Consider the following 13,641-nt stretch of genomic DNA (forward strand, 5'->3'; position numbering starts at 1 on the left):
GGGCTAACTGATCGGAGCCACGTGCGTCGAATGCCGCCCGGCTCGACTCTGAAACGAACAGCACGAGCCGCTTTTGGCAAGCAAACCATAATGCGACGAAAGACTGCAGTCGTTGCCAACTGTTGCAAAAATAGTATAATGGATGAGATTCAATTTTGAATAATTGTAATGTAAGTATAATTGAATTTTAAAAACTAACCAACACCATCTGTGAATTGTAGTCTTAGTTCAGTGAAAACAAATACGTATAATTGACAAAGTTTAGTATGCACTATTTATATCGGATCTACCAGCCTACTTCCACCCTTAGCCACTGGAGGATGATGACAGTGTATGACAGCGTAGGACAAAATGGAGCTTTTATGGTATTTTCTGGACATTCCTTAAACGTTGTAGATAATCCATTTATATAATTTTGAAGCCTTATTATCCTTTATATTTATTTTAAACATTTGATGACTGCAAGTATTTTTATTACATAACATATTATTCTTTTAAACCTCTCGATCTAATGTTTTAGAATATAGTCATATTTCAGTACATCCATGTGCAGTGGTGTTAAGATTTTTGAACGCATTTATAAAACCATTAGTAAAATTTATAGTGACATTATTATAGTGAAACATTTACGATAAAAAATTATATTGATAATCTCTGTGATCCCAAATTCGACAAGAATTAGGCATTCTATTATTCAAAAAATGGACAAGATTAACACATTTGAAGATAATTATAAAGATACTGATTATAAGCTGTCTGTGTTTTCTTAAATTCCATTTTAATAAGTAATGTTTTGAATTATTTTTGTTTTCCTACTTTTATTTTGTTTGGCTTCTTACATAAATAAAAAAAAAATCATATTTTTTCGGAACTTGTCTCTTTTTACACTGATTTTAAGATTTTTACAGGTTGTTTTAATTCCCCGAAATCTCGAGAATTCTTTTCTGGAAATCCCGAATCTCGAGATTGAGATTTTCTCGGGAAATACCCAACTCTAATTGGAAGTATCATGCACCTCGCAAGACCTAGAGCCAGAGTAAGTATGCTGCAGTGAATAAGGCACTAGGAATCTGAGATGATGGTTGGATTAATTGCCAAAATAGTATTGTAATTTTTTCAATGTTAAATCATTTAAGACAATTCCACTATGATAAACAATTCACTAATAATATTTTGTTAAATGTACCTACCTAAACAAGGAATATTTCTCATCTTCACACTGACAACATTTCACAAACACAAACTGCAGATAGACGTATTGAGTGGTCTGAACACAAAACAGCACTGATTTTACTTATCAATAATTGTTATTTCACCAAAATAATAACGAAATCTAAAAAAAATGGGCGTGGAATATCAGATAAAAGATAATTTGTCCCAAAAACTAACGAAAGAGTTCGAAGACAAGGATTCAAAAAAAACAAGTTTTAAAAACAACCAATGAAGGGGCCAAAAGGTTAGACAATTTAAAAATGAGCTGATAAAAGATGATAGTAGTAATAAGTAATGCGTATTGAATCAATATGTATGATTATAATAATATGATAACAAAAATAAACTGATTAAAATGTAAATCAATGATTCGTTATCTTCGTACTTATATGAGTTTTTATTGACGCATTGTAGATCGATAGCAATTTCATTAAATAAAAAAAGGAATGTAGTTGTGGGGATCTGAGCTCAAGTTTGGACCACTTAGGCCACTCCCAAACGTTGATTAAAGACAATTCAATTAGTACAAGTTAAAGACGTTCACAACATGGTATGAAACACAAAGAAAATACGTTAAGACTGCTAAACAATACTAATGCTCAAATTACATTGGCAGATTGCGGCGTCTGGCCCGATCGTCTGCCACGATTGCCAAAATCTATTAAATCTATTATCTATCTATGGTTTTTCGGAATCGTGAACGATAGTGAGCAAATTGGAACCAATCCTATTTACGTCTGCCACGATTCACGAAGATTCAACTCAGAGTGACAAAGTTTAATGTGCACTATTTATGGTGGATCTTAACAGCCTACCTCCACCCTTCGCCACTGATATAGGTATAAAATGTAGATGTATAGCACGAGTGAATGTTACAAAAATAAATGTTCAAATAATAAAATTAATGCACTGAAATCTTGAGTACAGAAGCCAACGGTTGTGAGTGAAAGATCTATTTAAATTACCATCATTAAACAGTTTCCAGTCTATTATTAATCCTAATCCCGATCCGCTCATCTCTGTTGGAAAATGTAAGCCAATGTGATATGATTATGGCTGGATAAGACGTAGAGTAATATTACAGAGTCTATGACCCTGGGAGATTCCAATAGAGTAACCCAAACCAGACTTTATTTGTCTGACTTCACCACGTGGGATACACCATGGGATTAAACAGATCGAATAATGGAACTGCTACCCAAGGAAATCTGGGTTAGCACAAAAATTTCAAAATATATACTTACAACAATATATCTATAGTAATTAAGGTAGTCATTAGTCAATCATCACTCTTTGTGTAACCATTCCTACGTGGTATGCGGAAGAAGAGTTGGCTTTCGTCATCTGGGAACGGAGGCTTATTTGCTCATTTTTTTGCTTCTACTTTGATAGTTCTTTTTCGGGTCATGTCTTCTATTGAAGGTTGCATACTAAATTGCAACTAATGTTTTAGTTATTAGCAGCGCTTTCCTCTTCTAATTCATCATTCTTTTAGTTTAATATTTCAGAATCCTCTCTCATTCGGTAATCATTTTGACTTCTTATATATTGAACCTTCTTCTAGTTCTGGTAGGTACAAAAGCTAATTCAATTAGTTTTAAACGTCTAAAATTAGAAACTATTTTCAATGATACATTTGGGTATCTTAAAAAATCGCAATTCTCTTTTGCCATACATGTGGCGATGTGAAAAAATAGGCTACCGATGTAGGTTAAATATGCAGTGCTACTCTAAATAAAATAACAGATAGGTAAAACCTACACGTGCCGTCAGCCGTGTTGTGCTAAGATAGTATAATGGATACACATACCCCATTACTGATTTTAATAACAAAGAATACCCGCATTTAAAATACGATAGACAATACGTTTGTCAATGGGGTGGATATCAGGGAAGGACACCGCCCGTGGAAGGCGCCACAATTTAATTTTTTGAACATTTGTAAAAACTCTTGGGGTCTAATGGGGACACCAAATCAAAAGTGCCACGGGATTTCCACGTGCGTGACTGAATTCCGAAAATGGTACAGATAGCCTGCATCATTATTCGACTTCATATCTGTAAATGTCATGTAAAAGAACATTAGCAACTCATCCACTATAACGATGTCTACCTCTTTAAATAATTGATAAATAAATAAAACATATATTAAGCGGGTGCTTTCGTCTAATATTAGGTATACTTAGATAAAAACAATGAGAACGTCAACATAATATTATATCTACTATAGTTGACTAAGTATACTTAACAAATTTTGTAAGAGTGCCAAAAAGTGTCAAAGTCTACCAATAAAGCATGCGTTTATTGCCATTGGGAACAGGAGTTGGGAGATGAAAACGTGCTGGGGGTGTGGTGTGGAAGACAGGCGATCACCGCCATTGTCACGTATACCAAAAAATGACGCGCGAAAATTATTAAAAGGACTGGGGCAACACCAAGGCTTGTTCGTGTTTAAATCAGGGTGATTTGAATATTAAAAACTGGTTTGACTGTAGTGTCGCGGCATTCATAATACTACGACAATCTTGCAATGAACTGTCTTGTCCTATAGGCGTATTCTGTTTCATGTAAGTTTTTTTTTTTTTGATGAGAAACAAACGTTGTTGAGTCTACTTGAGTGATCTTGGCATGTCGTTCGGGTTACAGAAACATCCTCATAACGGTTTCTGTTCCGAAGTTACATGCGTATTATAGTGGAGGTCAGCAGCCATATGCATGGGGCGGCTTTGGAGAAATTTAATGCATCCTACATATTAATTAACGTTTTCTTTTAAGTAGCTATATGTCATATTTTCTATTTAATAACAAATTATTCATTTTATTACTTTAACAAAATTAATTGTAGGCAGGTATAGTTTTACTGGGCCATTCGATAGAAAATAGAGCCGACAGGCTTTCACGGATTGATTTATATTACAATAGGTATTATTATATCATAAGATAACATAAGATATAATAAATGAATCAATAAGTAATTTAATAACGGACCAAACTCCCACAGCAATATGTTGTATTGTTAAATATTATTGCAAGGAATGTTTTATATCAATAATAATAAAGATATATATCGTCGCTGTTCTGGCAGAACACACTAACTGGAGAATACTAGTTTTGAGTATAGCTTAAAATAAATAGCTTTAAAATAAAGACTGTTTATTTATTAAGAAGGTTTCCAGACGGTAAAGTTTGAAATAAGGAACATTTTGGCACTCAATATGTCATTTTTTCGAATTAGTGTCTTCTGCCAGAACAGTGACGATATTTAGATTAAGTACTCATTATACTAAATGAAGCGCCTAGTTTCAAAAGCCCCTAAAACGATTTTAGGTAGATCTGAGAAAAATGATAAAAACGATTTTAGGTAGTTTTGAGAAAAATTAGAAAAAATCATAAGTATCTATTAAACCTGTGAACTTTATGTATTTATTTTTTAATTCGTTAAATTCTAAAGAGTATTTTGTTTTTCCATTTTATGGGTATTTGAAAAGCACACCCAACCATTTTAGCGGGTTTTGAAATTTACTCTAAATTTTGATCATACGTATTGACGGTTTTTGGCGTTTTTTAATGTTCAATCTTTGGCCATCATAATACAGTTAACACATAATATCCATCTAAATACATATCTAACTCAAAAATTTTCAAAAACAGTTTTAGGGGCTTTTGAAACTAGGCGCTTCAAATTAAGATTTATTGTATAAATTAAAAAACTAGATAAGTGATGTGTGTATTGTTACATTATTGCATAAGAAATGCTTTTAAATCATTAAATAAGAAATCCATTTAGAAATAAATATTGTATAGGCTGCGAATTGTTATATTCACATCATAAAACCCACATTTTATGATGGTTCTATTGAACACCACCCTTATCCATGGGACCATCACAAGTAACAATATATACCCGTTAATTACTAATTTTGGATAATCATAGCAGTCTCGTTAAGTCGTGTTATAACAGAACCTACGTATTGTACGTGTGACTACGACATCTGAAAGGTACTAAACCAGCCACTGCAGAGGCATCGTAGGTACAAATAATGTATTATGATAAATGACTTTTTAATCCCCGTCTAATTCATTACTGTAAAAAGTGATGCTGTGCTTTGGTCGAACTACCAGTATAATGCTCTTCAGCATGGCCCCCACAAGGGAGGGGCTGACAGGGCTCTAGCCTAGGGGCCCGAGCTCAGGGGGGCGGCGTGGCGGGTCGATCAGATAAATGAGATAAACACATAATCTTAAATTTGCTCCAATAGTAAAATAGTCGCATGTGGCGCTATTTTACTTCTGAGTTATTACCATTTTTAAATATATGGTTGTGCGATGCAATTTTTGCTTGTTGTGTGTTGATACTCGACAGATCCATAATTCGATGTGTTAAACAATTGCTAAAAATACACTGAATTTTATTTAAACTCGAACACCTATTGAAAAACGCCACTGTAGAGTTACGACTACTTTTAACCTTAGCGATAGGTAGGGGTGCCCGCCAAATATCCTTGCCTGAGGGCCCGCTTCAGGATGTGGGGGCCATGCTCTTCAGTCAAGAAATAAATGCGTATTCTTTCGCTTATTTCTCATGGATAAATCCCAATCGTTGCGATTTTTTTGCAGAGGCATTACCATTACAAGTACCAATGTATTATGATGAATGGCATTTTAATTCCCGTCTAATTCATTACTACTCTAAAAAGTGATGCTGTGCTTTGGTCGAACTACTAGTATAGGCTCTTCAGTCAAGAAATAAATGCGCATTCTTTCTCTTATTTCTCATGGATACCCCGGATACCCAATCGTTCCGATTTTTTGTTCCCACGATTTCCTAAGGATTCATATAATATTAATTTTATGGTATACCTATGAATCCAATTGTGATGTGGTATTTCCCCAAATATTGTGTCACAAAACAGACACAACGAATGGTCAAACAAAACGCTTGAAACGTATACGGTACACTGCCAATTTTTCACTGAAGAAAACTCAAAAATAATACAATCTATCGCTAGCGTACGAATTCTAATATTAGCAGAGATAGTATATTTTCGAGGGCGGTAATTCGGTCATCAGTTCGAGAACTAATTACATACTGGACGGAACTGCAGCACATGGTTCCAATACGTCTCAAGAGAGAAAATAATCTCACCCATTCATTAGGCGAATTGTCAATATGACATAGAATGCAGTGCGTAATTATATGTCTAGAGGTCGTAGTAATAATATCTATCATTATCGTTAAAAAATCTTTATCACAGAATGACTGATTTGTTCCCTTGAAAGTTCGGTATGTGTTTATCTTCAGTGTGGCAGCAAATTTTCTTATATTTCTTTTTCTGTTTTATCATGGAATCGAGATTAAATTAATACTATTATATGCTCCAAAGACGTCTAAAGTTAAAGATTGTATTCAAACTATTCTGTCTAGTATGATTATGAAGAAATCGTGGTAAGTATCTGTACCATTAGCGAAGGGTGGAGGTAGGCTGTTAAGATCCGCCATAAACAGTAATACGTAAATGTTTTTATTGAACTAATACTACGAATTGCAGATAATGTTGGTTAGTTTTTCAAATTCAATTAAATCCTTGCATAAATAAACAAAGCCATAATAGATAATAATCAAAAAATACTCAAATATCTATAAAATATCTAAAATTATGCAATTGAATCATACATAACTTTGAGTATTTTATAGATAGAATAATATGTTTTTTCTATTAGGTTTCGGCCACATAGGCAGGTGCTTCGCTAGTGCTGAGCTAGGTGTTATGCTTGCCTACTAAAAACACTACTGCCACCTTAGATTATAGAAAAATAACTGCCACATTTTACGCTACGTGCTGAGGTACAAATTCATTTGAGATTTGGGAGCGCTCAAGTCAACAACGATTCACTCTCAAAACTAACCAGAAAGCTACTCTCACAGAGAATTTAAGTTTAAAATTTCGAAAGTCTTAAATTCGAACTTGTTGGGTGCATAATGTCAATTCATCCCATGCGTCATTATTAATAACCTCAAAATATACGGTGTTTGACGTTTGTCATACTGAAGAAACATTCGCCATCTTGCAAAATAACTAGGTGACACAATAAAAATAACAACACGTTTGTTCGCCGGGAGACTGACGAGGTGACTAATAATCACGTAGCGAGGCGCGAATCGTGGAATGTGGCAATTGCGATAGTATAGTGTGCGTCCATTCGCTAGGATATGTTACCTAGCACGTAGCCACCAAGCAAGGCACCTGCCTATGTGGCCTTATCCTTATAGTTTCATTTAGGCAGAGCTTAATGCATTAAAAAAAACCAACAATATGTATTCTTAAACGAAAACAAAAGTATGAATGAAAAAATGTGCACAATTTTGTCGTATCGCCCAAAATATATCGGTTTTCGCAGGGTCTCCTGCGGTTCTATTCTATACACAAGGCTGTTTTTGGTCCGCTACGGTAGCTAAATAGGGTAGTCCTACCAGGCTTGTGTATAGAATAGACCCGCTGGTTGACGCAATATATTCAACTGATTTTTAGACCACATTATGTATTACACCATCATCTGTTGTACAGCTAATCAATTTCGTTGAAATCGTAATTGGCTGCTATTTTAAATCGATTGCTGCAACTAACCCAATCTTCCCCAACGTAGAAAGCTAGAATTTATGGTGTTTATTTTATTTTATATCGCGGAATTTCAAAATCAATCTAAACCCCCTACCGACAATGATGAAACCGCGTAACGGCGGAACACTTGGTGACCTGCCCACTTGTCTTACCCAGCACAAACGACGATCTGTTGGATGATAATGACGCAGGCATGTCAGTAACTAGGGAATGGATCACGGAAATCACAGAAGAATAAGTACGTAGTACGTCAATACATTCAAATAGTCTTAATTGCTTGATCTATTTTTGATAGTCTAGACGTGTGTGCAATCTTCATTCCTTATCAGGATCTTTAGATAGCATCATCTTGCAACAAGAGTGTTGTTTCTACGAACGAGAAAGTAGCAACTCAAACTTAAGTAGCCGAGTTGTCTTTTTATAGTAGATATATTAGGTACACTTTTTCTTGATATGAAAACTGAACCATGTCACATTATAATAATTCGTAGATACAGCGATTAATAGTAACCAAGACAACACATTATCACAAACCTTGTAATCATGAGTTTCTGCATCGGTACTGATATAATCTTCTTGCTTATCTAGATTTTTAGATAATACGAGTATCATGGCTGTCTTAGAAGAGTGTTGCTAGGAACTGAACGATTTCATAAATTCCAAACACCCACTCAGTAGCGAAGGGTGGAGGTAGGCTGTTAAGATCGGCGATACATAGTGCACATTAAACTTTGTTAGACATACGTAATTGTTTTTATTGAACTAAGACTACAATTATTTACAGGTGGTATTGGTAAGTTTTTTTTTAAATCAATTAAACCCTGCCTAAACCAAACCATAATAAATTTGGTATATTTTGGGTGATACGACAAAATTGTGCACACTTTTTCATTCATACTTATTTGTTTTCGTCGGATTAAGAATACATATACATATCGTTGGTTCAATATTATTCAAGGCAATAAATACCTCAGCTGGGACACGGTCTAAAAAGATCGTGACTAGGCGATGCGCGGATTGTGTACCTAAATGAAAGAGCCGAAACGAAATATAATTTGTTATATATATCCAACATGCGTCCATTTAATGTTCTGATTATTGTTCTATTAGTAACAATAATAATATATTCATCAACATGTTTTCTTTTTCAAGTAAATGGGTTACGTTTTTTAGTCATCTTTACACGATTTAAGAATTAATACCCCCCGTCCCCATCACGAAACAAATTGACGTGTTCACAGGTCGACTTTCGCTTTCCGATTGCCAGCGAGTCCAAAATTTCGTCGCACCTATAGTTGAAAATTATTTGCCGTTTCACTGAAGTACCTACCGTCTTAATTCACTAGCCCTGCATAAACCAAACTATAATAGATAAAAATATTATTCTATCTATAAAATATTCAAAGTTATGTATGATTTAATTGCATAATTTTAGATTTTTATAAATAGAGGAGTACTTTGTGACTATTATCAATTACGATTTGGTGTTCTCAGGGTTTAATTGAACTTTAAAAACTAACATCTGTAAATTGTAGTCTAATTTCAATGAAAACAAATACGTATGACTGACAAAGTTTAGTGTGCACTATCTATGGCGGATCGTATCAGCCTACCTCCACCCTTCGCCACTGCCAAATAATAAGATAAATCACCACAAATCTTGCAATCATGCGTTTCTGCATTTGTACTGATATAATCTTATTGTTTATCTAGATTTTTAGATAACACCATGGTTGTCTTACACGAGTGTTGCTAGGAACTGAACGATTTCATAAATTCCATACACCCATTGCCCAATACTAATAAGATAACCTATCATCACAAATCTTGCAATCATGAGTTTCTGCATTGATAATATTATAATAAAATTAGTTCCCGTAATCCTGCACAAGTATCTTGCAAACTCGTTGACAAAAAGTAGCAACCACCGTAATAGTGATACGTAGGAGTAGTTAGTTGTGGGGCGATCAAATCGAGTGACAGATGATCGTCCCACGCGAATATTGTTTGCGGTCTAAAAATTTAATTGGCAATGGGCAACTCATTGAGAATATTAATCAGCGGCACGCGTGGACCGAGATAATATCTCACTCAATGAAGTTATTTGAGTCTTCGTTTCGTGCACAACGTCGTGCGAAACATCAATAACAGACACTTCCGACAACGGGTGTCACATCTTTGGTGCTTGGGTATTTAAATTTGTATTCTTCCCCTTCTCTTATCGGTGTTTCAAATAACATATTCTCGACACTGCTGAAAATCCCTACTTCCATCCCCTTCCTACCTTCTCTAGGTTTCTACATCAACGTTCCCTCTAATTTTTCTATTGTGTGTGTGCGGATCATGAACGCCGTCGGGCATCGGCATCCGCATTACTGCATCGGGCCGTCACCCGGTGAGGTAAATTTACAAGCCCCCCCATAAACACACACATACATGTTTTTATAAATAATAAATAAATTAAATAATATGTAAAAAAACACTACTTTTAGGCACGAACACTACTTTTAGGCACGAACACTAATTTTACCGTTTAAAAAATATTGTAAGAACTGTGGCTGTTTTCACAATAAGGACTACTATGAGACTCTACGACAATGTTTCTTGCAAGTTGAAACATCTCAGACTAAGAAATGTAGAGAACGCGGCACACGGGTGGTCACTGATAAACACTAAAATACGTAAGTATCTTCTTTTCGTATACTTTGGCACGACGTAAAATTTCACTTGCGTGCTCGCGTTAGTCGCACTTGACCTTCGCCTTCCGAGAAATGAGTCGAAGAATTGTGCATGTGAAGGTTTCATGCATTCAAGCAAAACTAAAATCTAGCAAAGGAAACTTTCTTTTATAATATTTTTGTGTGGGGACTGTGCGGGAGATGAAAACATGTGTGCGGACACATTTTGGTAGGTGTGCGCGCGCACACCTTACAGGGCACTTTGCTCTATATAACTTATTCATCGTCTAAGAACTCAAATCAAACCATGGCATTCCAGCATTTTACATGGGAAATTATCTATTTATCATTTAGTTAGGTGCGTAGGGCTCTTCTCATATTGCGACAACACAAACATGCCCTCCAAACCAAACCCACTCCGCACAAATACAACATCCAGCCTTACTCGGGAGTACTTCGAAGCACTGGGTCGCGTTGTGGGGCATATTCAGTTTTTTATGCCTGAAAGTTTCTTGGTAACAGTCATCCAAGACTGTGGACTTGTGCTTGAGAAACAGGATAAAATAAGATTTTCTTATTCTTTGACCATATCCGCTTCTCGGTTAGAGCAAATGGACACCACACGGAGTCTACAACAATCCTATTCGTTCGTTGGTGTTCTTGCATCATCCCAGTCATCCACACTGTGGATGGTATTTAGCCGTCTTCCAGGACGCCGGAATCAAAATAAGATACCGATAGGTACAATATAATATAACAAAAAGATAACACAACACTGCCGAACGGACTTCACGAAGAGGTATTGACAACGCTCACAGAATGATGTCGAAATGAAATAAAATTTGTCTTTTTGGCGATCAGGTCGGACAGGACAGCCCGATGGGCCCAATAGTTGGTTAGACCGACTTGAGCAAAATCTTCGTTTTCTGTACACAGTTTAGTTTAGGACATTCCCAGATAAAAAAAAACAAAACGACATTAAAAAAACACTACAAAACTCGTGAATAGTGTTTTTATGTGGTGATGAATATGAAGTTTATGAGTATATTTACCACCAATTAAACGCTTAATTTCTTCGAAAAAATTATTATAAAACCTCTGCATTCATATTGGAAGTACAAAACAACAATTCACATCTGTTATCTGCCTGTGCTACTTTGCGGACCTTTTTTACTTAAGGATTTTTAAGACTTTACGGACCTACTTTACTTAAGGACCATCGTCGTTATCAGTTGTCAAATATGCAGTCTCGAGATAGGCATTCAATGCTTTATCATCCAATCTAATCTCCATCATAATCTCCATATCGTATAAGTACCGCAATCGATGGGCTTAGTAAAATGTAGGTTAAACGAAGAGTTTTGAACCGAAATATAATAATTACAAGACAAAAAGAACTTTTAATATACAACCCTAGATTATAGAAAAATATAGATAGAGCTATTGCAAGTGTTTGTCCCTCAAAACATGACAGAACTTTTTCACGCACTTGCCTCGCCCCCTTCACGCTTCCTCCGCGACCCTTTCCAGGGTTATTCGAAAATATGTGTGACTGTGTGCGTGTCGTAGTGTTGCCAGATATCGAATATTTATTCCAGTGTTATAATTTTCCAAGCGATGTTTTTATAAATTATATTATGGCAACACTGGCGTGTTGGCTATGCACTTGGTAAAAACTTTACTCACTAAAATCGGCTCATGCGGAGGGCTTGTATACAACGTTTTTAAATTTTCTGTTGAATCATATAAACTTGACTTGACTAGCTTAAACGATCAAAAAAAATTGTACTTGATAGAAATAATACTGAAATGTCATATTGATTTCCATATTAACGCACGTATATATTAATACTTTAGTTGCTAGGACCCCAGACCCCTAGCAACCAATAATGGTGTCGCAATAACTTTTCATACAAAACAGAATTAACTGAAAATGAATTCAATTCTACTTAAAGATGGCTAGAAGTATTAAAAAATGCATTGCCATCGTTTTCTGATATATTCTAAAAGTTTCAAATGTCTAGCTGGTCGGGATGTTAGTTAAAAATCGATCGCAAGATTTGTACCGGACAAAGAACCACCGTACAAATAAGAATACGAGCTAAGAAAAACGTTGTAAAAAACGTTGTAAAATAAAAGATTAATAGGGGATGGCTGTGTTAACAGTGATAACTGGGAAATGCAGATAGAAATGGCGTATTTAAAAAAAACACAAATGTTTATCACACTTGAATGGTCAAAGACATAGCTTATAATTAGTATCTTTACAATTATCTTCAAATGTATTAATCTTGCCCATTTTTTGAATAATAAAATGCCTAATTCTTGTCAAATTTGGGATCACAGAGATTATCAATATAATTTTTATTGTAAATATTTTACAAAAATCATCTCGTCATAAATTATACTAATGGTTTTATAAATGCGTTTAAAAATTAATAAATGCAAAAATTTTAACACCGCTGCACATTCATGTACTGAAATATGACTATATTCTAAAACATTAGAGCGAGAGGTTTAAAAGAATACTATTTTATGTAATAAAAATAAAGGATAATAAGGCTTAAAAAATCTATAAATAGATTATCTACAACGTTTAAGGAATGTTCAGGCTAATGCTTTGAAAATACCATAAAACTCCATTTTGACCTACGTTGGGCATGTGGGCCGTTAAGCACATAATAAATAAATAAGATCATTTAAAAAAATAATTTCTATTGAGTTCAATCAGATATAATTATAAATTGTTTTTAAAAATAATAATTGTATATCGTGATTATTGTTTAAGTTACTTAGTTCGGTCATAGACAAAAATAATTTATATCATGTTATCATGCAGTCATTATTGTCACTTCAAACGCGAGTGTAATATCGTATTATCTTCTCATTCCGTAAGTAGGTAGGTATACCTGATAAATGTGCCCTTCTTCTCTGATCTCCACAGCCTACCTCTTTCCAAAAGTCACCCTTCGCCACTGATAAACATACTTCATCCTCAACTAACTACGGATTGTTGACAGGTATTACAATATTTACAATATCCGGTAGCAGTTTCCGGAAAGATATTGTTATTTTGATCCAAACTTGACACAAGCGAATTCAATTTACGTAACTCCAAATTCCCTGCAAGT

The 13,641-nt window shown here is 34.9% G+C and overlaps 1 protein-coding gene across 5 annotated transcripts in view; it reads right to left on the reverse strand.

Moving 5' to 3' along the window:
- LOC147078130 (kelch-like protein 36) overlaps window positions 1-13,641 on the reverse strand; it is a 130,665-nt gene that overhangs the window by 37,181 nt on the left and 79,843 nt on the right. For 2 of the 5 annotated variants that reach the window (XM_085961239.1, XM_085961237.1), the window contains exon 1: window positions 1,191-1,286. The exons of the other annotated variants lie outside the window; for them this stretch is intronic. In XM_085961239.1, the coding sequence (XP_085817365.1) occupies window positions 1,191-1,212 (22 nt within the window). In that variant the 5' untranslated portion in view covers window positions 1,213-1,286. Of the gene's footprint in view, window positions 1-1,190; window positions 1,287-13,641 lie in introns of those variants that run through there. 5 annotated transcript variants of the gene reach the window in all.

The sequence above is a fragment of the Rhyacophila brunnea genome, unplaced genomic scaffold, assembly GCF_057557595.1.
Source record: "Rhyacophila brunnea isolate RB1 unplaced genomic scaffold, BYU_Rbru_1.0 scaffold_12, whole genome shotgun sequence".
NCBI lineage: Eukaryota > Metazoa > Arthropoda > Insecta > Trichoptera > Rhyacophilidae > Rhyacophila > Rhyacophila brunnea.